Source organism: Ahaetulla prasina, chromosome 6 (genome assembly GCF_028640845.1).
Source record: "Ahaetulla prasina isolate Xishuangbanna chromosome 6, ASM2864084v1, whole genome shotgun sequence".
NCBI lineage: Eukaryota > Metazoa > Chordata > Lepidosauria > Squamata > Colubridae > Ahaetulla > Ahaetulla prasina.
The window spans coordinates 58,255,248-58,282,406 of record NC_080544.1 but is presented as its reverse complement, the minus strand read 5'-3'; the positions used below and the strand labels follow the sequence as shown (position 1 = coordinate 58,282,406).

Genomic DNA, 27,159 nt, shown 5'->3' with positions numbered 1-27,159 from the left:
AGTGCTCCCGGCAGAATAAATGAGATTTTAAAAAATAGTTATGGACACCCATGACAAGAGGCTCATTGGAAAGGAAGCCTATTTTTTTCATTAGTAAATATTGGCAAAAGGAGACAGCTCATATTAAATAAGCATGCGTCCATTTATCAAGGTGCTTTAAGCCTAGCAACAGTGACACAAATAGAGACTGAATTCTGTTTAGTCTTGGCATGTCTACTTGTTAAACATATATAGCCTAAATAAATAAATACACTATTGGTAGATCTTTCTAACAATAAAGCAAAACATGCAAATATATATTAATTTAATTAATATTTCAGTAGGAGCCAGTTTGATGTAGTGGTTAAGGCATCTGGCTGGAAAACAGAAGACCAAAAATTCCAGTACCACCTTAGGACAAAGACAACTGGGTGATCCTTGGCCAGTCACTGTCTTTCTGCCCTAAAAAGCAAACAATGGGCAAGCCACTTCTGAAATCTGGCCAAGAAAACTACAGAGACTGTCAGGAAATTGTTATTTGCCTAACTAATTGGCCAGGCAATATATAAACTATATATGTTTGTATAAAGGCATGTTATTGCTTCAAGGCTGTGCTGCATCATGCAAGCATCCGATTGATTGAGCTCTGTAGCCAATGTATAAAAGGACTACTAAATTATGGCTTGTGGGGAATCTACAGGGACGCTACAGTATTCTAACCTGATGACATGCTGCAACTGTATATCTGAGCTTTATGATCGTTGTTTGGTCATGGCTAGTTACTGATTCCTCAAGATACTGACTGTTGTGAATTGAACTGTGTTTTGCTGAACTGAAAGAAGACCTTGTTTGTTGTGCAAGTCTACATTTGGTAAGAAGACTTGATATTTGTAACATCCCTGACTGACTGACTTTATATGTGTATGAACTGGAATTGTTTTTGGACTATGACTTTGCCTTTTTCCTAAAAGTAAAGGAATATCAAACCCCAGTTTGTCTGCAAGTAACTGTTATTATATACAACCAGTCTCAGTCGTTTTCATGCGTAGGGTACTCTGCTCAACAGTCCACAATCTTGGTTGTGAACCCAGATTACCCTTAACAGAGACATGTCCAGGCAGTCACTAGGAGCCAACAATAACTGAAAGGCATAGACACAAAAGAATGAATAAGCATAATGTAAAAACTTATTATAAACCATTCTCAAACTGGGGTAGGAGAGGAAAAAAATTGAAATTTACAGTCCTTTCCACTCCTCTCCCCTCCCCTCCCCTCTCCTCTCCTTTCATGCAAAAACCTCTCAAATGCTGATTAATCTACCGTTGATTTAATAAATTTATTTACTCTTATTACAGTATATTTTAAGGAAAACAATGGTTTGGCTACTAGAAAAAACTACCAATCCAAATGTGCTTTTTATCGCATCGAGAGAAAATCCCAGTTAGAGATTTTCTGAAGAAACCATTCAGAGCCCACCCACCAAGATTATGTTAGTATTTTTTATTATAACTTATTTCATAACTTGATCATTTCAGTGTAGATCCAGTGTAGATTTGACAAAGTCTAATTTATCTGATTTATCCCTATCTTTTCCTTTAAAAGTTTCAATTGTATATAATGAAAAGGCAGCAAAGTAGAGGAAACTTTTCTAAAAAACATTTAAGGATTAAAAATGAGCTTTTCAAATGATATTTAATGTAAAAAGCTCTCCACTCATTTGTCTCTGCAACTATCCTCCAGATGTAGTTTTTGAAAAACCATATTGCCCTGAATAAAGAGGAGACACAGCTCAGTAAACTGACACCTCCCTTGTCTTAATAGCAGACTCTCTTTTTCCCAATTGCAACCAGAGGAGTTTTTCAGCTTTTTCTCTAAGCAAAGGAAATAGAAACAATTTCAGTTTAATCTCAAGAATGGAATGAAATGAAAAATAGGGGGAGAAACAGACTAGCCCAGACAGAGTTCAAACTTGCATGTAATTGGAAAGAAGTCTTATTTCAAAAATTAAAGCAAACCCCATCCTCAAGAAATTTCTCATATTGCCTTAATTAATTCTTAACCTCTTATGTCTTTTATTTTGTAAATCTGAGGGCAAGACCCTAGTGTTTAGGGAAGGGGATGTGGACACAATGGGAGTTTCTTTGATTTCAGACTGAAGTATAAAAGTTTTAAATTAAAAATTATGCATTAGACTGCAAAGCAGAATCATACAAACGTCATCCATTAGCTATACATCTCTTAGATGTATATTATCAACTCTAAAGCAGCCGCAATTAAAAAAAGCACCATGAATACCCTCAAACTTATTTTCTTTGTCTTTTAAGCAAAAGCACAGAACTAGTATGTACTCTTCCCAAAAAATGTTCCACAAAAGATAAACCAAACTATAAAAGATATAACAGAAGTACTTAAATAACTGTTTGATAATATTTAATTTATTTTAGCCTATGGAAACTTCATATAAGAATCCTGTAAGTGCAGAAAAGATCTATACCCATTCTTATCTCCCATAAGGAACTTACAAGTAATCAGCAACAGTAGTAGTAAATCTATTGATTTATGGAAAATCGCATAGGAAATTATACTGCTTTCAAAAGCCAGGTATGTGTATATGCCCTTAGAATTTAGGTAGCAAATTTCCTAGAAATAAACAATAAAAATTGGCATGTAAACCTTTATTTGGCTTAATACAGTATACCAAAAATGTTGAATCATTTCTCCCAAACCAAAGGAAAACAAAATTCCAACTCTATATTCTTCCATAACATTATTTCATGTTCCAAATTATTTTTAAAAGTGTGGTTCTGAACTGCTAAGGTTCAAAACTCAGTTTGTGTTATTTGGAATTCTGGACCGCCCAATTCTTGTTATGTCTGAAGGTAAATAATCAATACAGGAAGAAGAGAAAAAGACAAGGAAGTTTCTAAAAATGCCCAGTTGGCTGCCAGATGTCCATTCTAATGGAATGCCTGTTGTTTTCCTGGATATATTCTTCATCTGCTGTTCATCATGAGTCCATATTATTCTCCTTCAAATTACTGTCTCACCCACTCACCTGGCTCCCTGTCCTTCAACTGGTACCTTAATTATATGCATTTAAAGAATTTCTATGTTTTCTCTTGCTTCTTTTCATTTTACATTCTTGTTTTTGTAATTGTGAACAACCTTATCTCACTTTCACTTAAGCCTTTTTGACATACTGTTCTCAGTGAATGGACTAGTGTTGATTTATCAGTCTTAAACTCTTCTTCTGTATCTTCCCACAACCTTTGAGCCACAAATTATAAATCTATTTGTTAAGAACTTAAAAACTTCCTAATCCTTGTGATTCACAAGTAGTAATTGGAGCCATGTTTTATTTCTGAATATAGGTCTCCAAAATAATTAATTTAAATAATTGTTTATTTCTATTTCACAGCATTCCATACTCTTGATAATAATCCCAGTTGAGAAATATTCTATGTGAATCTATCATTCCATGCTATATTCCTGAACAAAGGGCACCTCAGAAGCCATAGTCCTATTTCTTTTCTTACTCCTGAAAGCTACGTATTCAGCTGACAGTCTCATTTAGCCTTTTCACAGTAACCCATGAAAGAAGATGTATAAGGCTATCCAATGTATCTGCATTTACATCATATCATCCAATGAAAAATACAGAAATAAGGGGTTCATGAACTTTTTGTCCATAGTAAAGGATTCTCAAAGGATGATATAGAATATTTGGATCAGTGGAAATGCAATTTACCAGACATTCCATAACCACATCATTTTTGTATTACTTCCATAAGTAAATTATAGAATTATTGGCATTCATGTACAGTTGATTTAAGTCTTTTGAGTATGTAGTTTCTTAAGTGGCTAATATTACAATACTGTTTCTTTACATGAAACTTAAGCTGAACCCACGGAATATAGGGCAGCACCTTCAATCAATCTACCCCTTGGGGTTGCAAAAGCCACATGGAAAACAAATATATACACATACCCACCCCAAAATCTATATCTATATGTCTTATCTATTTTGAACTTTGATCAGATAATATTATTCATCACAGAGTAGAAGGATGTGTTCTAATCAGACCTGTCTAGTGTTAAATGTTAAATACAATTCAATTTGAATTGTATTTAACATTAAAGATAAGTCTTCCCCAACCTGATGCTCTCCAGATGTTTGACCTGCAACTCCTATCACTGCTAAACAATACATCATTGCTTTTTCATTTCATTCCAACATAAATAAATAATTCTTTAATGAAGATTAATTGCTCTTTGCCAATTAGCATACAGCATACATGTTCTACTTTACTATGAATTATATTAAAAATGTCACAATATGCAGCTCTTAAAAAGTATTTTAAATCTTTCATGCCATATAATCTATAACAGTCCACCTTTCCCCCTGCTCTGTGACTCTGTGAAAGGTGGAGTTACCATGAAAAATTTTCACCCCTAGAGTGAATTGTTTTAAAGCAGTTCATACAATAAATCTTTCAAAACAGTGGGAAGAAATGGAAATAGTGACATTTTCTCCAGTAGATCAAATATATAATAGTAATAGATACATAACATACATTTGGATTCTCTTCTCTTCCCACATCCCCAAAGTTTTTCATTAAAGTACATTGATTAATGAAAAGCCGAGGAGAGGTTGTTAGAATAGAAACCTGGCCCTAGCCCAAATCAAATGGTGCAGGAGAGAGAAATCTACATGCAATGCAGAAAAATTCAGGAAGACTGATGAGGCTGTGGAGAAAAGAGAGGATTAAGAAAGAGAAATATGTATTTTCCAAAAAGTAACATCTTACCACTTTCATTCTTCTCTATTACATCCACCACTTCGCCGGCCTGCAGGCTGATCTCTGAGTTCTCCTGTTTCTCATAGTTAGATACCACCACATACTGCTCCAGGATCATAGGTTCAGAGCTAGCATCAGCACCTGGAGAAGGGAAAAAGCAAGCTGTGAGCCAGCTTCCAGCCATGGTTCCTTGAAAATCACCTCTGTCCATCCGACTCAGGATAGGCTGACTTGTCACCAAGGCCAAGCCAATCAGAACACAACTGTGGCTCACAGCGTATCCCCAAATGGCTGGCCATAAAGGAGTCGTTTCCTCTGGCCCACAGCTCAATAGAACAGAGGAACATTGGAGAAAGACTGAGGAAGGGACAAAAAACAGAACAAAACAAAACAAAAACCCACGCTCAAGTGTTTAACACAACAGCATAATGCAGACATAAAAATGCAGGATGGAGTTTGAAAATAAACCTCTTTCCAACATGGTTCCACATCATACTCATTCCCATTCAGAGAGAAAAATCCATCCCAATCACAGCCAACATAAAAGAACGGGGGAAAAGGGAAAGCCAGGCTACTCCGATAAAATAGGATAAAAAAACAGAACAGTCGTCCGCAATTTCTTCCCCCTATAGACTGAGCTCCTGCTTGCTTTTTACAGGCTTGAGAAAGGCAAAAGAGGGTTGTGGACGCCAATCATATTTGCCTCTCGCTGCAGCCCTTAAATAGAAAACACATGAGCAATGTTGAAAAAAGGAGGAGGGAATGGAGGAAGGGAAGAGGGGAGGGTGCAATGGTCTGTTTACTTGAAACAGAAGAATTATAGCACAGAATCCTGCTTACACAGCCCCCCTCCTGCTCCACTGTTCACCTTCTTCTAAACACAACTCAAAAGAAGTGTCCCTTTAAAGTAAACTGCATAGCAAATCTCTTGCTACAACTCTAGCATTGCAAAGTGCTGGCAAAACCTGCTCCCTTATTTTTCCACCACCTCCTCAGATTCCGATGTCTCCCTCCTCTTTGCTTCAGTATTTAATTATGCATCATTTTTGCTACGTTTTCTCCAAGTTGATTATATGAAACAGAAATAATAAACATATTCTGCTACTATGGTCAGTTTTTTTTAAAAATTGCTTTCCACAGCAAGTTGCAGCAGAAACATGCGTGCCCTTTGCTCATCAGTCACTCAGAACATAAACAAGGGCTTAGCCCGCCCACTTCTGAACACCCACAGGAAAATCGACTCTTATACACTGCCCTTTGGCGCCTGCAAGGAAGAAATATGTGCTACAAAAGCATTTTTTTAAACCAGTAACTTTTTTCCTCTTTTTGAACTCTTACCCCACTTCACAGCATACAGGCATCCTTAGGAATAAGCATACTTAGGAACAAAAGACTGAAAACCCCAAAAGAAGCCAAGAATTTCTCTCAAAAAAACTTGAAATACTTAAAGTGTAAGAGATGTTTACTAACATATTATATGAATCTAATTGTGCATATCAACCCCCCCTCCCATTCCTACAGCACAATGGCATCCTTTTGTCTCTGTGCATTCTTGCCTACATCTTCAAAGCTATGCTTCTGTATTTAGTTTTTTTCCACTTGCAATGGTGGTACACATGACCATATTTATATTACAGGTAGTCCTCAACTTACAACAGTTTATTTGGTGACCATTTAAAATTACAATAGCACTAAAAAAAGTGAGTTGTGACTGTTTTTCAAACTTACGACTGTTGCAGCATCCCCATGATCACGTGATCAAAATTCAGATGATTGGCAACTGGATCATATTTATGATAGTTGCAGTGTCCCCAGGTCATGTGATCAGCTTTTGTGGCTTTCCAACAAGCAAAGTCAATGGGGAAGCCAGATTCACTTAACAACCTATTTAATAACTGCAATGATTCCAATTAACAGTGGTGAGAAAGTTTGTCAAATGGGACAAAACTCACTTAACAAAGGTCTCGCTTAGCAACATAAATTTTGGGCTCAACTGTGGTCGTACATCGAGGATCACCTGCATTTGTCTAAGGTAACATTCCAACAAGCAAGCATATCCTGTTTTATAATCAATATTTCTGCATTTAGAGCTTGGTGGGTTTTTAAAAAAAAATTATTTAAAGTATCACAACAGCAAAAGTGAAACCAGTGCTTTAGTTATCTTAAAAACCTATATTTTGAATTCTTCAGAGTTCTTTCAATGCCAAACACAGAGAGTATAAAGTATTTGATATGGACTTTTCAAGTATTTTGGGGTAGTGAATTATTATCCCATCCATGAGGTACTAATCAGAAATCTATCATCATTCCCATGACACACTCTCTATCCCTGATTACAAAGGGATATTAAAAGGCTCTTAAGGGAAAATAATCTGTCACTTGATGCCCTAACAGATGCTTTTTCTTCTAATTAAAAAATTCCTTGGGTGGAATTGTAGTGAAAAAAGTACACACAAAGCCAGACAGCCACTTAGGAAGAATTTATTATAGGACATACATTAAAAAAAACCTTGACACTCAGTGTTTATTACTGTACTGCAAACAGCTCTAATCTAAAACCATTCAAGCAAACTATAACTGTACTATAGCCCAACTTGGCTAGTAATGCTTCTGTTTCACAACTTTCACAGTCCAAGACAGCCACAAACATTCATCATATAAACAAAGACTCTCCAAAGCACTCAAATGTCAACTGTCTTCTATACCTTCTATGCCTAAAATGTTATCAACAATCTCAGGGATAATTCAAAGTTGTTCTATGTAAATCGGCTTACCTGCAACTAGGATGTCTCTTATCAACATCAGCTCATGAACAACCATTTTTTTTAAAATGGCTGGCTTCACATATTGTTTTAATCACATTATTTAAATATGATACATTGGATTGATATAACATGATATAATAAACACAATAAATCTGAGACAACGCTTGGATTCAAATAACACACTAATCAAAGCACACCCTTATTATGGCTTAGTATGGTGTCTGTATTGAGAGCCACATTAAGGCATCAGACACCATGAATTCTAATCCTGTCTTAGGTGAAAAGACAGCTGGGAGACTTTGGGCCAGTTACTTTCTCTTGCGCCATAGGAAGCAGGTAATGGCAAACTACTTCAAAAAAAAACCTTACCAAGAGAACTGCAGGAACTAGTCCCGCCAAATTACTTGGAACTTGGAACTAGTAATTGCTAGGTTAAAGGCTGAAGTATACTATAGTCACAATAAATACATAATTTTTCAAAACTCCTCTAAGACTTTTTAAACAATTGTGAGAATATCTAAGAAATTATATGGTTTTTGGACTGCATTACATATTCTGTTAAAAAAACAGTATAAGTTAGAATGTGCACCCAAAGGGAAACTGAACTATATGATCAATCCCAAAATTTATAGAGTGACAGATAATCAAAATGTGAAGGTGTTAACAATATAAAAATGAAAAAAAAGAGAATTGATATAAAATGGTTTTAAGATTGTGAATACATATGTATTACTATGACAAACTTTAATTGTAAGTTGTATGAGAATAATTATGTTAAGACATGGAATAAAATCAGGAAGGCATATTAATATGGAAGAAATTACAACTGGTGTTGAAAAAATTCTGTGAAAAAGTCACTGTTTTGCCAAGAAGGATGTTTTTTAAATGATACCTATTATGACAACTGATGTACCTTTCAAGCAATGGCAGAAAGTTATATCCAACATATATGGCAAGAAGGCAAATATAAAATACTTAAGCATATAAAATACTTAAGTTGCAAAGGAACGGGAATTGGGTTTGATTTGAAACAGTATTTTGCAGCCTGCTACTCAGCCTAATAAAAAACTGGATTTTGCTGAGAAATAAGAGAATTTTAGAATTAGAAGAGCATGGATCTGAGGTTCAGATGTCATGGTTTTCTATGGTACAATAAAGTTAAGTAAGATGCAGGAAGATTTTCAGAATCATTATATTAGAAATGCTAAATCAAGACTATGGAACAGGTATAAAGGTATAAAGGTATAAAGCCAGACTTGCCTAAAAATACCTTTATCGGTCTTGGAGCAAGAAATATTTTATAGAAAGGAAACAGTAAGTAAGTTAACTTTTAAATAGTTATTAGAACAGAAAAATGGAGAATATAAAATGAAATCAAAAGAGCAATTGCTTGAAGCAGGATTTAGTTTCTGAGTTTATTGTAATATACAATATAAATAAAATAAAGATCAGAAGGACAGGACAAAGAAGTGTAAGATAGAAAGAAAAAAAAACCCCAGTGACTTCTATTTTTAGTGCAATAAAATACAAGGTACAGTTACAACCTCAACTGTTTGCTTTACATTTCTGATATATACAAACCATTTCTATAACAACAAAGTTAATCTAATCTTCAATCCTAAAATCAAATTTTCATATATTTTTTCTGTTTCAAGCATAAAGTCCAAAAGCAGTTTCCAAGTAGAAATAAACTGGAAAAGTTCTTCTCTCTAAATAAACAGTTAGCTTTGCCATTTCCATCACTTTTTCCATCCATTTTTCCAAATTCTGAAATCTATTAATGTGGTCTGAGGGGTTTACTTTTCAATGGTTTGGGCATAGTTAAGACAAAGATTTAAGATAGATAATGGGATATTTGGAATTGAGCAACAGAAGACAGAATTTAACTACATGCAAACGTAATTGCTAAAATGTATAAACTTTTATTGAAATTTGAAATGGAAGAACAAATGAAAGAATGTAATAAAATGGAATCAGAACTTTAGACACAACATACTGACAACAGAGTGTGAAAATATATGGTTGAAAGGACTGAAATTTACATTAGACCTTAAAAGAGAATCCAAACGGTATTTATGATGTTTGGATGCTTTTTACAAAGTGATGTACCACTGGTATATGACTTCAGAGAAATTGTCTTGAATGTATAAAGTACTTCAAATTTATGCTGGAAATGTGCATATCATGAATGGTTCATTTTATCAGGCCTAATATACTTGTAAAAAAGCCAGAAATTTCTGGGTTCAAATACACAGAACGATACAAAGAATTTTACAGATCAACATTCAGCTGAAATCAGAAATTTTCTTGCTGGGATTAATGGACAGTAAATTAGAAAAGAGCCAAGGAAGATAATTCTCATAAATGTTTACTGTTGCAACACTATTATATGTGCAAAAATGAGGACCCAGATTGTTGGGGGCAATAAGTTGACTTTGTATATAAATATACAAATAGGATGAAAACTATTGCTAACATAGTGTAAGCAGCCCTGAGTCTTCGGAGAAGGGCGGGGTATAAATGTAAATTAAAAAAAAAGTCCACAATGGAGGAATGGTTGGTGAATGTGACTGAATTGGCAGAGATGGCAAAATTAATTTGATTAAAGATCAACAATTACATTTATCAGTGACTAGAAACTCCTTATGGCCTTTTGGCTGAAAGCAGAGAAAGATGAACTTGTGATTTATGGTCTGAAGATGAGAAAAGGTAACTTATGAAAAAAAGAAATTATGATGTAACCTTAGAAAAGATAAACTATAAATGCATTTATAACCACTGTCAAAAAGATTGGATGCTGCTTCTACATAATCTTTTTCCTTTTTAATGTTTCATTCGCTATTCTTTCTGATTTTCTTTCTAATATTCGCCTTGCTTTTATTTTGTTAAAATTTCTTTTTATTGGATTTTATTGGATAGTTGAGTGTCCAAATGACAAAGAATATGCATGCTCATTTTGGATCCAAATGTTCTCTGCTAACAGTGGATCTTTTCTCATCTTGCTTCTCACCTGCTCCCACCCCCCACTTTTATTATCTGTTCATTCTGCTTTGTTTTTAACTTATTAAGAGTTGGCTTGCTATAGTCTCTGAATCCTGAACTCTAGCCAGCCTTAACTGTAGTTTGAAAAAGAGCCAAGCATACCACCATATTTTTCTAATTTCAAAGGTTTCACATTTTTTGACAGAATTGCATTTACAGTGGGCACAGGATCTAGCCCTTCTGCATACTGATATCCATCAATCTTAGGTCTGTTTTCCACAACCTCATTTATGAACAGAACTCTAAGCTGCGATAAATGTTTCAATGGAGACTTAATAACTTAATAACAGCAATGCCTCAAGTCCATGGTTAAATATTAATAGCTATCTATTACAGCATTAGAAAGAATTGCATCATAAAGGGTACTAGCCCAAATGAAGAACCTTGCTTGAAAGCAACTACATACTTTGCAAGTCTTATACAACTGCACTGAAGATTGCCTTTGATTGTCTGTTCCTGTGCATGCATAAACCATGCTTGCTACTGGGATTACCAACAAAGCAAAGATACTGTCCCTGCATTTACATATAGAGATTTTCTAAAGCACCCTTCAAAAGTGTCCTAAAGACATGGCTGTTTTAATGCTTCAAAGAGAGCTCCTTCATTTGCACTTCCATATAACCAAAGTACCTTTTTTGCATTCTTTGCACAGATTCTGGTTTTGCAGATAGTTTTGATATTTTATGTTCATACAACATCTGGTCTGCCTTTTGTACATATCTTCAAATAAAATCTATTCATGGACACAATTTGCTAGAACAACAGCCTCTAGCAGATTGATCTTTTACAGTACGTTTGCTAATCTTAAAAAATAATCCAGCCAAGACAAAGTTGAGACAGAGGAAAGGGTGAAGTCAGACGTCTTTCCCCAACCACCTCAATTTTGTGGAAAATTGGCTCAAACTCTACAGAATCCAATCAACTGCATTGCAAGTTTTTTTTTTTAAAAAAGGCAACAGCATTCCACATACAGATTTGTGAAACCATTTGGAAGTTATCCAAGAAACTGCCAGACAAAGTTCTCCAACAATTGAAAAGCACCTAAGTACTTTGCCATTTGATCCATTTCAACTGGCTATAACAATTGTAGATTCTTTAGCTGTATAGCCAAGAGAGGTTGATCTTTTAAAGGAAGGAAACTCAAAAGACATTTCTATAAAGTATCAGTTTGGCTTGTAAAAGTTAAAAAGAATAAAACAATTAGACCAGGTGTTCCTTCTTTGGTTAAATCAAGAGCAAAATTATGCAGTTTGGCAGCTACAAACCTCCTCAATCGTTTTTACAGAATCCACAAATATTGGTCCATTTGAAGCATGTTTAATCCTAGGTTGAGTTATTTACCGTATTCTTCTCTACAAATGCTTTACTATTTGGCCAACTGCAGAGAAGGAGATATATATAACACAAAAGTACAGAGGATATAAACAAAGGAACAATATTTGCTAATCAATATTTCTATCTCCTCATATATTGGTATTGCAGAAGAAAACACTAATAGAGACAGAACTCCAATTTAAAAGCCAAACATTGCCTTTTACCTCACTTCCACACGTGCCTAGAGTACCTAGACTGAGTTAGGATTTAAAATGCGACTAAGAGAGTCCTCCTCCTGCAAAGTTTAGCTTAATGTAAGGCAGCCAAATAGCTACGCTCCCACATTAACTGCTTTTGGGAAGCAGCTGAAAGTGAGCTTTTCTGGAGGGCATCTGGCCCATGACATTTTAGTATCTTGGGTGTGGTTATAGATTCCTGGTTGCTGGGGTATCTTATATTTTACATGTGTATAGTGTATGTTCTAATTTTACCCTGAACCTGAATAATTTGTTACTTCATATCTATGAAGTGTTGAAAGTCCTTTAAGATTATATAATAAATAATAAAATTAGGTAGCACTGATGATGTTACCTAGTTTGGTAATGAAATGTCTGCAAGAAAACAACAAAACTCAGAGAACATCAAGGACTACACAATAAAATAAATAAGGAATAACTTTGAATAATGCAGAAGAAAGCAAGAGATTCTTCAATGCATATATAATACAAGTCTTACCCTTACAATTACTGTATATATCCACATACATCATTCAGTAATTGTATACAGTATTATAAAAATATAAATCTGCCATATTTTAGAATGCAATCTAGTGGTGCAGGGAGAGAAATCAAGATTATATTTTTTGGACAATGCAGATGTATTCAATGTCTTTATGTTAAATAAACATACTCAATTTTATATGGACCAGTTTAGGTCTTATTGTTCACCACATTAATCCAATGTGTACTATAAACCTATATATCAGAAAGTAGGGAGAATGTAAGATGAAAAAATGGCATAAAGAACCAATTATGATCTATCAATATTAAGAATCGAAGAAGAATAAAGCTGATGTATTTTTCTTGGAAAATAATTTCTCCCATATTTCAAAATTGTACTATAAAGGAATTTTTATGGATACATATTTCAGTGGATTTTTGCTAAAGATCCAACTACTTAAAGTTAGTTGTCTCAAACATCTGACCAGGTAAAATTGAACAGGACCAAAAAAGAATTTTAGTTAAGCTTCTGCACATTTGAGAAGAATAACAGCAGCATCTTAATCTGTGAACCTCTAACTTAAATTGCATAGATGCGTCCCCATGACTGCATAGAGAAAAGGTATAAAATGGGTTACAAATTGTGTGTGTTTTTAAAAGTGGAAACAAAATATAAGAATAAAGGGGTAATCTTCCCAATACAAGGAAGTAAGAAATAGTCCTTTCAACCTCTGTTTTGGAATTGGTGCTTTTTGACTCATCTATAAATTACACTGATTTAAGGATAATTAGTGAGTTAGCCAAGTTTGTAAAGGACAGAACGCTGAAAATCAAAAATGATTGTGAAGAGTTCCAGAAGCATCTGTTTTGGCTAGGTGAATAGTCATTTAAAACTGGTGCAGAGTGCAGTGGTCAGTTCTTGGGACCCCTAAAATGGTCATATTACACCACTGGTCCACAATCTGCACTGGATGCTAGTTTGCTTCTGATTGTAATTCAATGTGTTGGTTATTACTTTTAAAGTCCTGCATTACGGCTTTACGGTCCAGGTTACGCGAGGAACTGTCGTATTCTACATGCCCCACCCGTGCCGGCAGAGGAGACATATTGCAGGCTCCATAAGTCAAGGAATTTTGGCTGGCAGGGTTCAGGAGAAGGGCCTTCTCTTCCATGGCCCCTACTTATTGGAACATCTCAATCCTGAGGAGAGATTCTGACCTTCCGTAAGGGCCTGAAGACTTGAGTTTGCCAGATAGCTTGGACCCCCAATAGGGAACTATCACACTGGAGGTGGTTGATGAATTAAGAGGCAATCCCTGCCCCCCGTGTATCCTGCTCCCACCATTTTTAAACTATATTTCTATTTTTGATTGTAATTTCCATTTTTATTGTTTTATAAATATTTATCTTTTAAAATTTTAATGCTTTTAATGTTGTAAGCCACTCACAGTCACTTTGAAACAACATGAGTGGCAAATAAATTTAGTAAATAAACAAAAAGCCAAATAAATGTGAAATGAACTAATAAGGAAAAAGTTCTTTGGGTTATATGGCTAATGCAATGAAGATGTCTTTTTTTATTAAAACTTTTAAACAAGAAGTTAAAAATTTACTGCTCTTCAATAAAAACAATAGACAGGTGGCCAGATGTTTCAGACAACTAAGCAGTTGGATCTTCAGCAAAAGGGAACGTTGGCTTACCTGAACGTCCCTTCTTGGAGAGGGGGAAACGGCCGTCAGGTATGCGTTTTATCTCCTCGTTGCCGATTGGACCGAGTCTGCTAATTTCTTGTTTGTCGTTCCCGCCTCCTCTTAGCTTCCTCCAGCTTTTTCGGCGAGGATCCGTCGCAGACAGGCGTGTCGGACTGAAATGAGAAAGAATTAGTGACCTCCCTCCCCGATACCCCGGGAAGGATAGTCACCTTGGGTGGGACTGATGGCCGTTTCCCCCTCTCCAAGAAGGGACGTTCAGGTAAGCCAACGTTCCCTTCTCCCTGTCGGGGGAAACGGCTGTCAGGTCTAGGACATACCAAAGCTAGATGTCCTCGTGGGAGGGATGATGGCGACCCATTATTGCTGGTGTAGATGAACAGCTTGTAGCACCCGTCTCCCAAATGCCGCGTCAGCCAACGCATAGGTATCCAGCCAATAGTGCCGAATAAACGAAGAAAGATTGGACCATGTTGCAGCCCTGCAGATCTCATTGATGGACGTCTGAGTACACCACGCCGTCAATGAGGCGGCGCTCCTTGTTGAATGGGCAGATATACCACGAGGGACAGGAAGAGACTGTCGTTCATATGCCGTAGCGATGGCGGCCCTGATCCATCCAGCTAAAACTGATTTGGACACTTTCTGTCCCAGTGAGACAGGCTGGAACGAGACGAAGAGAGCTTCCATTTTTCGGAAAAATGACGTCCGGTTGATGTAGATCTTCAATGCTCTCCTCACGTCCAACGTGTTCCACACTCTTTCCAATGATGCCGGGGATTAGGGCAGAAGTTCGGAAGCACTATCTCTTGTGTTCTATGGAACTGATTATTGACCTTCGGAATGAAACTGGGGTTAAGCCGAAGTACCACCCTATCTGTAAAGAAAACACGGAGATCTTGGCGCACTGAGAGAGCCGACAACTCCGAAACCCTATGGGCTGAGGTGATAGCTATCAGAAACAAAACTTTAAGAGATAAAAAGCGCAGAGACGATTCTCTGAAAGGCTTGAACGGAGCGTTCATCAGAGCAGTAAAGACAGCGTTCAAGCGCCACGTTGGGAAGCGATGGACTACTGGTGGCTTAATATTAGTAGCCTCACGCAGAAACTGTCGAATGAGGGGAACCCTAGACAGGGAAAACAAGGATCCACATCTCATGACTGAAGGCAGTGCCGCCACCTGCCTCTTGAGTGTATTTGGCGCCAGACCCGAATCTAGTCCTTGTTGCAGAAAAGACAGAATGTCCAAAATAGACGCAGCTGTGGCTTCAAGGCCCTGAGAAGAGCATCAAGATATGAATGTCTGCCAAGTGGCATCATAAATTCTCTTGGTTGAGTCTCGGCGAGCTTCCAACATGGTGGAGATGACCTGGTCCGGTACTCTGGCAGAAGCTAAGATACGCCGCTCAGCCTCCATACAGTTAAACGGAGCCATTGCAGGTCCGGGTGCATTACCGGCCCCTGGCAAAGGGCCACATGATCGTCTGGAATCGTCCATGGGTCACGGATTGAGAGATTTATCAGATCCGCAAACCAAGGCCTCCTGGGCCAATATGGAGTGACCAGTATCAACTCCGCCTGTTCCGCGAGAAGTTTCCGTATCACTCTGGGTATCAGAGGGAAAGGAGGAAAGGCGTATAGAAGACCTGGAGGCCACTTGCTTCGCAGAGCATCTACTGCCTCCGCTCCCCACGAGGGGAATCTCGTGAAGAATCGAGGCATTTGATAGTTGGTCCTGGATGAGAACAGGTCCACTAGTGGACGCCCAAAGCAGGATGACAAGTCATTGAAAATTTCTGGGGTCAAAGCCCACTCTGCTTGGTCGATAGTCTGACGACTGAGAGAGTCCGCCGTATGATTGTCCGTCCCAGAGATATGCTCCGCTTTCAAGGATCGTAGATGAAATTCGTCCCAATGTCCGAGACTGAGGGTCTCTGTCATCAGATTTCGAGAGTGTGTGCCTCCCAGCCTGTTCACATGCGCTTTTGCCGTTACGTTGTCCGTGAGGACGAGGACATCCCTGTCCCATATGCGCGTCTTGAAGGCTTGAAGGGCCAGATAGATGGCCTGTAGTTCCAAAAAATTTATACCCTTGAGAATCTCGGATGGGGACCACTTGCCCTGGGCCAGGTGGTGGTCCAGGTGAGACCCCACCCTGACAAACTTGCATTGGTCGTGATGATGACCCTTACAAGTTCCCTGAAGACAGAACCTCTGGCCACTGTCGCTGGAGACCACCATTCCAAAGAGTTTGCCACCTCTCCTGGAAGAATCACATGACGACTGGAGGCACTGATGCGTCTCCTCTGATGTGGTAAGAGGAACCATTGGAGAGGCCGACTGTGGAGGCAAGACCATGGTACAATATCATAGGAGGAGACCACCTTCCCTAAAAGCTGAGAGAGCTGCCCCAAAGGGAGTGATCCTACCCTCCTACAACTGGCTGCCAACTCAGATAGACTAAGCTGTCGGTCCTCTGACAAGTAGTCCTCTGACTCTCGAGAATCAATTCATGCACCCAAATGGACAATAGAGGTAGAGGGGACTAGGTGACTCTTATCCCAGTTAATTGAGAAACCATGTGCTTGCAGAATATCTATGGTGGTTGCGATATCCCTCTCCACCCTATCCCGGGAGGATGAGAGGATCAGGATATCGTCAAGATAGGCCTGAAGCCTTATGGGGATCTTTCGTATGTGGGCCATTAATACTGCCATAATTTTGGTGAACACCCTAGGGGCTGAGGACAACCTGAAGGGCAAGGACCTGTATTGGTAGTGAAATCCGTTATAGTAAAACCGGAGGAAACGACGGTGACCACGTCTAATGGGGATGTGTAAGTAAGCCTCCGTCAAATCAATTGAGGACATATAGTCCCCCGGGCGAATGCACTCCAAGATAGAATGTAATGAGTGCATTTTGAATCGGTGATATATATACCTATTCAGGGCCTTGAGATCCAGAATCGCCCTCCAACCACCCGACGGTTTGCTCACTACAAAAAGCCTGGAGTAGAAACCCTGTTTTTGTTGATCGACAGGGACTGGTTGGATGGCCCGGATAGCGAAAAGATGTCGCACTGCCGAATCTACCAGTGACTGGTTGGTGCTACAGTTGGAAATCGGGCATCGCACAAAAACCGTGGTGGGGTGGTGGAGAGGAATTCTAAGGCAAGACCCAGCCGGATCGTTCCCCGGACCCAGCAGTCGGTAGTGGAGGAATCCCATTGGGATCCAAAACAGGCCAGCCGGCCCCCAATGGGAGGGTCCAAGAGGTTGCTACTTGGACCGATTGAATGGTCTGCCCCCCCCGAAGGATCTACGGTAATTGGACTTGGGACCCATTCTAACCTGGCTGTCCCGTTGGGAACCTCCTCTGGACGACGAAAATCGTTGACATCGGAAACCGAATCCTCCAAATTCCTGACCACGGTAGGATGAAGATGATGAGGACGGAGGGGGACGAAAATAAGGTTGTTGCCGTAGTTCTCCTCTGCGGGACAGAGAAGGGAGGACCTTCCTTTTGTCCCGCGTTTCCACTAATATAGGGTCCAGAGAAGCTCCCAGCAACTGCGAGCCTGCATAGGCCAAGGACGCTAAGCGCCACTTGTTTCTAGTGTCTCTACGCCAATGACGAAGCCATAATAGGCGGCGGGAAGTAACTATAGATCCAATCGATTTGGCTGAGAAATGCGCTGCGTCAAGTGTTGCATCCGTGGAGAACTCCAAAGCGGCAATTACCTTATTAAGATCTTGCTGGGCTCGCACATCTGAGATTGGGGTGCAGCTTTGTAGTTGTTTGAGCCACATAATGGATGCTCGATTGAAGAACGATGAGGCGATAGAAGATCTGATGGCCCAGGCCGAAGATTGATGAGATTTGATCAAAGTCTGGTCCACTCTTTTGTCTTCCGGACGTAGGGCCTCGTTCTCTGGACCCGTCACATGTGACGATGAGGTGAGGGCCACCACCGGGGCATCCACCATAGGGACCTGTAAGATTTTGTCAAGATCAGGAGCACAGTTGTAAAACTGTTTGTCTGAGGCATTAGGGTTGGAGCCTGAACCCGGGTGTTGCCACTGACGTTGTACTACGTCCACAAACATTTTTGGTGCCGGAATGGCTTCTGCCACCACTGTGAGTTCTATAAAAAGATTACCCGAAGCGCCTGGCAGAGCCTGGGGGGTTGTCTGGGAAGCTGAAGGAGCGCCAAGCCCCGTGGTGGCCAGAGCTTTGAATAAGAGCGAACGGAACAGATGCGGTTTAAACAGCCCTATGAAAGAAGGCTGGTCCGGTCCTATGCCCTCGTCATCCGAAAGGGCCAACTCGCCTGCTTCTTCCTCTTCTTCAGACAGGGAACCCTGGCTAACGTTGTCGGGGGATCAATCTCTGTGTGTTCGTGCCATAGTTGTACGGGTAGGCGAGGGATCTGTCCCTTTATGACGGGGCCTAGAAGTCGTCGAAGGAGGAGCCTCCTGTCGGAGGCTTTGGGCGACCCCTTGTCGCACGGCCTCCAATATCATTAGCCCAAATGAGTCCGGAAGCTGTAAGACTGGTAACTGAGGCGTTCTGGCATCGAGAGGAGTCATAGGTGCCCACGAGTCTTGGCACATGGGGTCTGAATGACCACCCGACGGCCCTGGATCCATCTGAAGATCTGCTTCAGACAATGTGCGGAACAACGGAGCCGTGCCCGTCTGAGCGGGCATAGTCAAGGGCGTGGTCCTGTCAGGTGACCAGGACCCCGAACCCTGAATTTGAGGAGGCGTGATCTGGGCTTGATGGGATAAGCCTTGTTGTGGATGCCTGCTTAACTCTCTTCACTGGTGAAGGGGATCTGTGGGCCCTTTGAGAGGCCTTGTGAAAGACCCTCTCTAATGCCTTGTGGCGTCTCTCCTCCGCCCGCGACCCTTTGCCGACCTTAACTCGGGATAATTTAAGTCCCCTTGGGAGAGAAGCCTCTTGTGCAGAAGAGGAGCCCTCTCCAGGATCATTCAGGCCGGGGCCCTCATTGGAAGTAGCTGCGCATTCAGCTCGAGTGCTATCACTGTCAGCGGCCATTTTGAGAGCCTCCCACCAATTTAAAACTGCATCTGGCCTACCGAAAGGAACGGAGATACTCAAAATTTTCTCTCTCTCTCTCTCTCTTTTTTTTTGTGATTTAACCTGAGGCTAGAGAGAGAGCCTGCCGCTCCTGATGAAAGGAATTAAAACTGGAGGGTGGGTGATCGTCCGCCGAACAAGCGGCTGATGAAAGAAAGCCTGGCGTTGTTGTGGAAAGCTGCGAGGCTTCGCTTGCTGCTGCTACAAGGCTGAGCTGGCTCCAATTGCGGGTAGTAAGCCGCTAGATTGCTCGCCGGTTGGCTACAAATGCGATCGAATTTGAGCCCCTTTGATGCCGTCTTTTCGCTGGAGAGCAGTAAAAAAAGGGAACTGTAGGCGGGAGGCTTGGGAGGGACAGAAAGACTGCTTGCCTGTCAGGCTGCAAACGTGATCAGCTTCAATGTTAGAGATCACTCGCCTGTCAGGCTACCAACGCGATCGTCTCACTTTCCAATGAGAAACAAAACAACAGCCTCTCAAAGGAATCGGCGGCCGCCTGGAGCGTGTCGGGGACAAGCCCATGATCGCTCCCCGTCCGATCTGCCAGCAGGCAGATAAATGCCGAAACGTTCTTCAGCCGGCTCAGGAACAAGTCCTTTCACGCTGCGAATGTTGATTACCACAATAAAAGGCAATTAGCTAAGCCGAATCTGCAAAAAAAGGATAATTAGCAAAGCCAAAGCTCCCCGACACGTCCAGTCCTTGGCAGGACTGAGTCGAAAAAGCTGAAGGAAGCTAAGAGGAGGCGGGGACGACAAACAAGAAATTAGCAGACTCGGTCCAATTGGCAACGAGGAAATAAAACCCAGACCTGATGACCATTTCCCCCGACAGGGAGAACAATTCTTTTTAAAGAATAGGCAGGATTGCACGGAACGGTTCTATGATGCAAAGATCAACTTCTGGCCTAGTCAGTGTGAAATATACTCCCAACAGTTACTCTAATAGATCCCTTGATCTGATCTGGGCTTTGGCAGTGTGTCTTTCTCGTTAAGGTAATTGGAAGTCCACTGGAAGCAGCTCTATCTGTCAAGGACATCTGCTATCATCAAGCCAAATGAAAGAACCCTGCCCTTCTGTCTGGGCATTAAGTGGTTGCTGAAGTTGGTTACTGGATGGTGAAGGGGTAAGTACAAAAGAATCAGAAGTAGAATTGGTTTGAAGGTGAATCTAGGAAGGACAGACAGAACCTGCAAGTCCATTAAAAAAGTCTGCTTATTAGCAGATTTACAAGTGAAATTGGCTGGTTTAATAATGTAAGCAGCTTTATTTACAGCCATTCAGATTTGTGTACATACAGAAATGGAAATAAATGAATATGTCTTTTTTATAATAAATTTTTCTTCAATTATCATATATATCTGAAAGGAAGAACGTCTTACATTTAGAAACCCCTAAAAAAGTAAGATAAAAAATACGTGGAAGACTAAACTTCTCCATTTTATCAATGATGTTCCTATTCTAGTGAGAGATCTCCTCCAGCCTTTTAGGAGAAGTGTATTTGTATATGCATGTGGGTACATATAAGTGGAAATGACATACCAAATACAACAGGATCAAGGCAAAATATTACTATTAGTAGTAAAATTAAAAATTAGTGATTTACTTTAACTCTATAAAATAATGTACCGTATATACTCGAGTATAAGCCGAGTTTTTCAGCACGTTTTTTGTGCTGAAAAGCGCCCCCTCGGCTTATACTCGAGTCTACGTCTCGATGTACTTCGGGAACCCCGCACAGGAGACGCCAAAGAGGCGGCGAGATCGTCCGGCGGGATTTGCCCAAGGCTGAGCAGTTCGCCGCGCGGACCCGAGCCAAGCCGGTCCCAGTCCAGCCGAATGGTGAAAGCGGAGCGGCGCTCGGCATGTCGGGGAAACCCTCCCTCCCTCAGCCGAGAAGGCTGGCGGCTCCCCGCCCGCGCGCGGACCCGAGCCAAGCGGTCCCAGTCCAGCGAGCGGTGGCGACATGCCGGCGCCGCTCGCTTTCACCGTTCGGCTGGACTGGGACCGGCTTGGCTCTCCGCGCGAGCCGCCAGCCTTCTCGGCTGAGGAGGAGGGTTTCCGACATGCCGGCGTCGGCCGAGAAGGCTGGCGGCTCCCCCGCCCCGCCCTCTCACTGCACCTCTTTCTTTCTTCTCCCTCCGTGCTTCAGAAGCTGGGCTTTTAAATGGTTTCCTCGCGGCAGGCGGGAAGAAGATGCTCGGTAGCAGCGGCGGCGGAGGCAACCACCACGTCAGGAGGCTTTCAAGAAGGCGGCGTCCGAGGGGAGCAAGGCCATGATGCAGAAGCGCGCCAACCCCCAAGGCCCGCGGTGGCGCCAAGGCAACTGAGCTGAAGGTCTTCAAGTCGGACAGCGTGGAGGCTCGCTTGCCGGTGGCCTTGAACCTGCGCAAGCAGAAGTCCCTCACCAACCTGTCTTTCCTGACCGACAGCGAGAAGAAGATGCAGCTCTACGAGCCGTAGCCTCAAAGGCGGCAAGCAGGCGCCCTCGCTCATGTCCAAGAACCTCTCCCGGTCCGAGCACTCACTCTTTCAGGCTAAGTTGGCCCCGGCCACCAGCAACAAACCGCCGCTGGCGCCGTTGCCTTCCAACCTGGGCAAGCCCAGCCGCATCCCGCGGGGGCCTTACGCCGAAGTCAAACCGCTCGAGCTAGTAGTCACCATGCTGGGCGACCTGGAGCAGCTGCTCTTCAGCCAGATGCTCGGTGAGTCAGCCCGTCCCCTTCCTTCCTGTGGGGGTCTGCCGGGATTTCCCTTTGTTTAGAGCTGGGAATCCTCCTTCCTCAGCGGCCTTTCCCTGCCCCAGTCCTCAGAGCTCTCTCTCCGGATCGCTCTTCTAGTTGACCCTATACTTTAGGCTGGAACAAGCGGTTTGAGAACTGGGTTATTGCTTTACTATCTTCTCTTGCTTTTTCATGCTCGGGCAACCCTGGGCTTTCCCAGCACAATTGCAGAGTAGACGTTTTGCAATTTTCGTTCAAATAAATATTCATGTTATTTTACTTGGCTCTATCTTTATTTTTTACATTGACCAGTAGCTGCCTCATTTCCCACCCTAGGCTTATACTCGAGTCAATAGTTTTTCCCAGTTTTTTGTGGTAAAATTAGGTACCTCGGCTTATATTCGGGTCGGCTTATACTCGAGTATATACGGTATTCTATTTCTTTTTTAACCTATATCAACCATTCTCTGTCTCAACCACATGTAAAGCATTTTCAGAATGAGAGATAAACAGCAAAATATAAAGGGAATAAAGAAGGATAGTGATAGTATGAGAGTAAGGTAGCTGCAATGAGAAGGGAAGGGATGTGTATAGCAGAACAAAATTCGATGAAATGTATTGAGATTTTCTTCTTTTCATCTAATGAGACAAATATAGCATGTAGACAACCCTTTCCAAGAACATATTAATTTTAAAGATATCAACATATTTCATTAGATAGATCAGTCATCTGTATCTCCTATCATTCATGCATTTTTAACAACATAAAAATCTTTTCACTATCCCAGTTCACAATTGAATATTTAGGAGAAATAAGAGGTGGCATCAAGGAAGAGGAAAGAGAGAGAGAAGTGTTGAGCAACAATCAGGCAGAAAGCCTATCTGATGCAAGAAGAATAATTGGGAAATAATAGATGGAAGCTAAGCTATTAACTAGTCTGTTCATTAATTTAAGGATGAAAAGTCCACTGAGGGAAGGAAATACTCTATATACAAGTAGTTTCTGTATACAAATAGTTTCTGTATTACACAAGCCCCAATTTGTATAAACTCAAATTTATACAAAGGGTGCAAAAATGTGACTGCCATTTGCAAATGCACACAATTTTATATATGGAAGAATGTATAAGGATTCCCGCAACAGAATTCTTATGTTATCCGTGACTGCCTGTATTTGATACTAAGAAACACTGAATAGGGTTGGAAAACCAGCAAATCCTAGCACAGCTTAAACCAAAATATTAAGCAATAACAACTTTACAAAAAGAAAATGAATCATTTGATAATATTATTGTAAATAATATTGGAGTCAACATAGCAGATCACTTTGTTCCTGACTAAAGAACATTTACTCAACATATTCCAGTTACTACATCTTGATTCAGATAAGTAGTCTTCCAAATTATAAACTACTATTTCCAAATTATTTATTTCATTTGTTTCTAATTTTCATCTGTGTATTTTGCAAAATTACACAACTTTATTTTATTTGTGTGATCTAGAGATACAAGTGGCATTCAGCCATGCAAGGCTGAGCAATAAGAGGTTTGTGGTTGCTTTAGAGTTGGTGGAACAATTTGTTTGGAATAATCTCTAGAGATAGGCTCAACAATTAGAAGTATTACTAGACTTTGCACAGAGTGGAAGACTTCTTGTTCTTTATGATTGTAAAAGAAAGGAACTAAGCAGTAGCTGGAAAATGGAGCTCTTTGGCCAGTGCAAACTGCTCTCTTCCCTAATTCTCCTACACTTCCAAAATCTTACTAAGAAAACTGCAGGGACTTGTCCAGGAAATTGGCAGGAGTCAACAATGACTTGAAGATGTGTATGTGCGCAGATAGGGACTTAATTTCCGTTACTATGGAGAATTCCAGCATTTGTCTCTTCCTCTCCGTGTTTCTGCTATTTTTATTTTGTCTACTAAGTCTTCCCTTTTGGTTATGATCAAGTCAAGGATAGCTGATTCTGTATGCCTTCTTTACTATCTGAAGAAAATTCTCAAGCCAAGTCATGTGATTTCTTAAAAGAACCATGCTTGGCAGAATTTTCTCCTAACATATATTGGAATAATTTATAGCACCAATCACAACCATTTTATATCTTTTTAAAAGATCTTATATTTGCTTTTTAAAAAAAAATATCTACATGTTCCTTTGGATAGGTGATTGGCAGTGGACAGTTTCCAGCAAATGTTTCATTTTCTAAATTATATAGCAAGAATATGTATTTAAAAACAATGCAGTACTGCTATTGGATTTCAGAGTCACCTTTATCTAAAAGAGATATTATTATGACAATAATTTTCCCTGTCTAGAACAAAGATTAATCAGAAAAAAAACCTTTCTGCTTCTTCTGCTGTATGTTTAGTGAATTTAAGAAATCCCCACTTATAGTTTTAAAGGCAGACTACAAGTAAACCTGTTGCTAAGCAAGAGAGTTATTAATTGGAGTTTTGCCCCATTTTACAACTCTTCTTGCCGTAGTTGTAAAATGACTTGCAGCTGTTAAGTAACACGGGTACTAAATGAATCTGGCTTCCTCATTGACTGTGCTTGTCAGAAGGTGATCATATGATCCTGGGACACTGCAATTGTCATAAATACATGCCAGCTGCCAAGCATCCAAATTTTGATCATGTGATCATAGGGAGACTGCAATGGTTGTATGCATGAAAATGGTCATAAGTCACTTTTTTCAGTGTCGTCGTAACTTCAAATAGTCACTATAAGAATGGTTGTAAGTCAAGGACTACCTATAGTATTTTACTTATTATGATTATAACTATTGTTACGCAAACAGCCAATGTTGATGTGTTTATTAAATATAATCTATATATATAAAAGCAAAAACCACTCATGCATTAATCACGAAATCTTCAGAATTGTAAAGCCTACTAACTTAAAATTTGCCACGTATGGCTTCTAGGTGCTCACTAAGAAAGGATTTTTCGAAATGACCATCAGAGCATTAGTATTTCCTATATTATTATTAACATGCTCGGATGCTAAGGAGTTCTACTCTCCCTCCGCACCTCAAAAGAAATCTGTTCCAAATGCAAAACACAAGCAGAGGAGTTTCACTTTCAGTTTTACTTTCACAGCAGCAAACAGCTTTACTACAGAACAGTTGAGCTAAGCCACGCCTAGCCTCCTTCATGTCTCTTTCTTGCTCACACAGCAAATACTGTTTGAGTTTCCAAACACCCCTCAACTCTCTCACACACTGACAGGATGCTAGCCAGATGAATACCGATGGATGCTGAGGGCTGGGACATTCTGCTCCCCTCCCCTTCTGTTCCAACTGCCAGTTGCATTATATTAACACACTCTGATGCTACGGAGTTACACATTCTACATTAAGTTTCAGGCTGCAAGTGTCAATTTATCAAACCCAAGCACATAGTTTTGTAGTGAAGCACGGGCATTCACCTAGTACCTACATATAATCCTGCTAGAATGTTCCTACAACCATCACTTAATTTTCTTTTGCATGATTGCAACATTCCCAGAAAGAGCAAACACAATTTTACACACAGAAATAACGCAATACCTGCTATAGCCTTCTTTGGAGAATCAGATAGGCTTGACATCCAAACTTCAGAGCCAAGAAAAGAAGCAGCAGAGAAACAAGAAAAGCAAAAGAGGGATTAGAGATAGAGAGAAGCAGTTTTGTAACCATGCAAATACAGAATAGTTTTAATTCTACATTTGTTTGAATATATACAGAGAAATTTTCTGCATTAAACTCTCAGCAAGCAAACAATAAAATATGTTGCTAAAGGAGAACATCAGCTGATACCAAGTTGTTCCCATGGTAGTTTTGCAAACAACAGATGTGTTTATTTTGTATAAGCATTAGACGTTTCTCTTAGTCAGAAGGTTTGTTGTACAGCAATGAAATCATTCACATTTGTGGCAATACCTTGAAACTGTCCACACTGCCATTTTTATAAAGTAAAGCCTAGGCGTTTTAGCATTTTACCACAAGGCCACATTAACTCTGTTTTACAACATGAACGGACACTAATCCATGAGTTTAGTGAATCATTTCAACCCACTTCATTGTAAGCTAATGCTAGAGCTGTCAATTTATACAGCAGTTCTGAAATGATTGAGCTGATAAGAAAGAATTGACTTTTTAAACCATTATTTTGAGATATTGGAAATATAAAGATTTTTATTTCTATTTACTTAACAAAGAGCCACCTGACAATGAGATGGGTGGTGTAGGCTCTCAGAGCCACAACATCTTAAAAAAATCATTTTTTGCAACTTTACCAACAAAACCTGTGATCATCTAAAGATGTATATGACTTGCTATCATACAGTAGATAAAATGCTGAAAAATCTATATAGCTATAAGTGCACAATTTATAATCTACATATGGTCTATAAGGACATTTTGATGTGGCTCTAAAAGGACCCCATCAAACCTCCATGCCAGCTTTTGGGGTGGCGGAACAGAAGTACAAATAGAAAAGTAATAATGCAACTTTTAACTATTATATTAGCACATAAAGGAATCAGATATAAATTCTACAAACATTTCTGGAGACACCAAAGCATAAATCACTTGTAGTAACATGATTCAAAACTAATGGTACACAGAGCCTTTCTGCAAGTGCAAAGCAGGACTCAAGCAGGAACCATCACTTGAACTTTGTGTAGCAAAAAAAGGAGTGGGGGGGCTCCATGAGAAGGATTCCCTTTCAGTGCTTCATTTCAGGTGGAACAAAAATATTACAATCCTGTTTTTTCAGAATTTCCATCTTCTAAGCAACCAGAAACCTTATTGAAAGGACTGAACATTTCCCCAGGTACGTTTTTTAAAAAAAAAAAACTTTGAACTTCTTTGGTTAAGAATTATAGAACTGAAATATTCCATCTATAATGTGATGGCAAACCTATGACATGTGTCAAATGTCACATGCCACATCTTTGATGACATGGCAGTATTTATAAATGCCCAACAACAACTATTCTCAAAAGAACGCTCTTCAGTGTG

General features: G+C 40.0%; 1 protein-coding gene across 7 annotated transcripts in view; it reads right to left on the bottom strand.

Moving 5' to 3' along the window:
• The window catches only part of SH3PXD2A (SH3 and PX domains 2A), a 285,932-nt gene that overhangs the window by 83,871 nt on the left and 174,902 nt on the right, over positions 1 to 27,159 (bottom strand). For 4 of the 7 annotated variants that reach the window (XM_058187649.1, XM_058187646.1, XM_058187647.1 and 1 more), the window contains one exon: positions 4,788 to 4,919. In XM_058187649.1, the coding sequence (XP_058043632.1) occupies positions 4,788 to 4,919 (132 nt within the window). Of the gene's footprint in view, positions 1 to 4,787; positions 4,920 to 5,246; positions 5,490 to 25,704; positions 25,750 to 27,159 lie in introns of those variants that run through there. The other 3 variants (XM_058187650.1, XM_058187644.1, XM_058187645.1) reach the window with 2 other exon arrangements.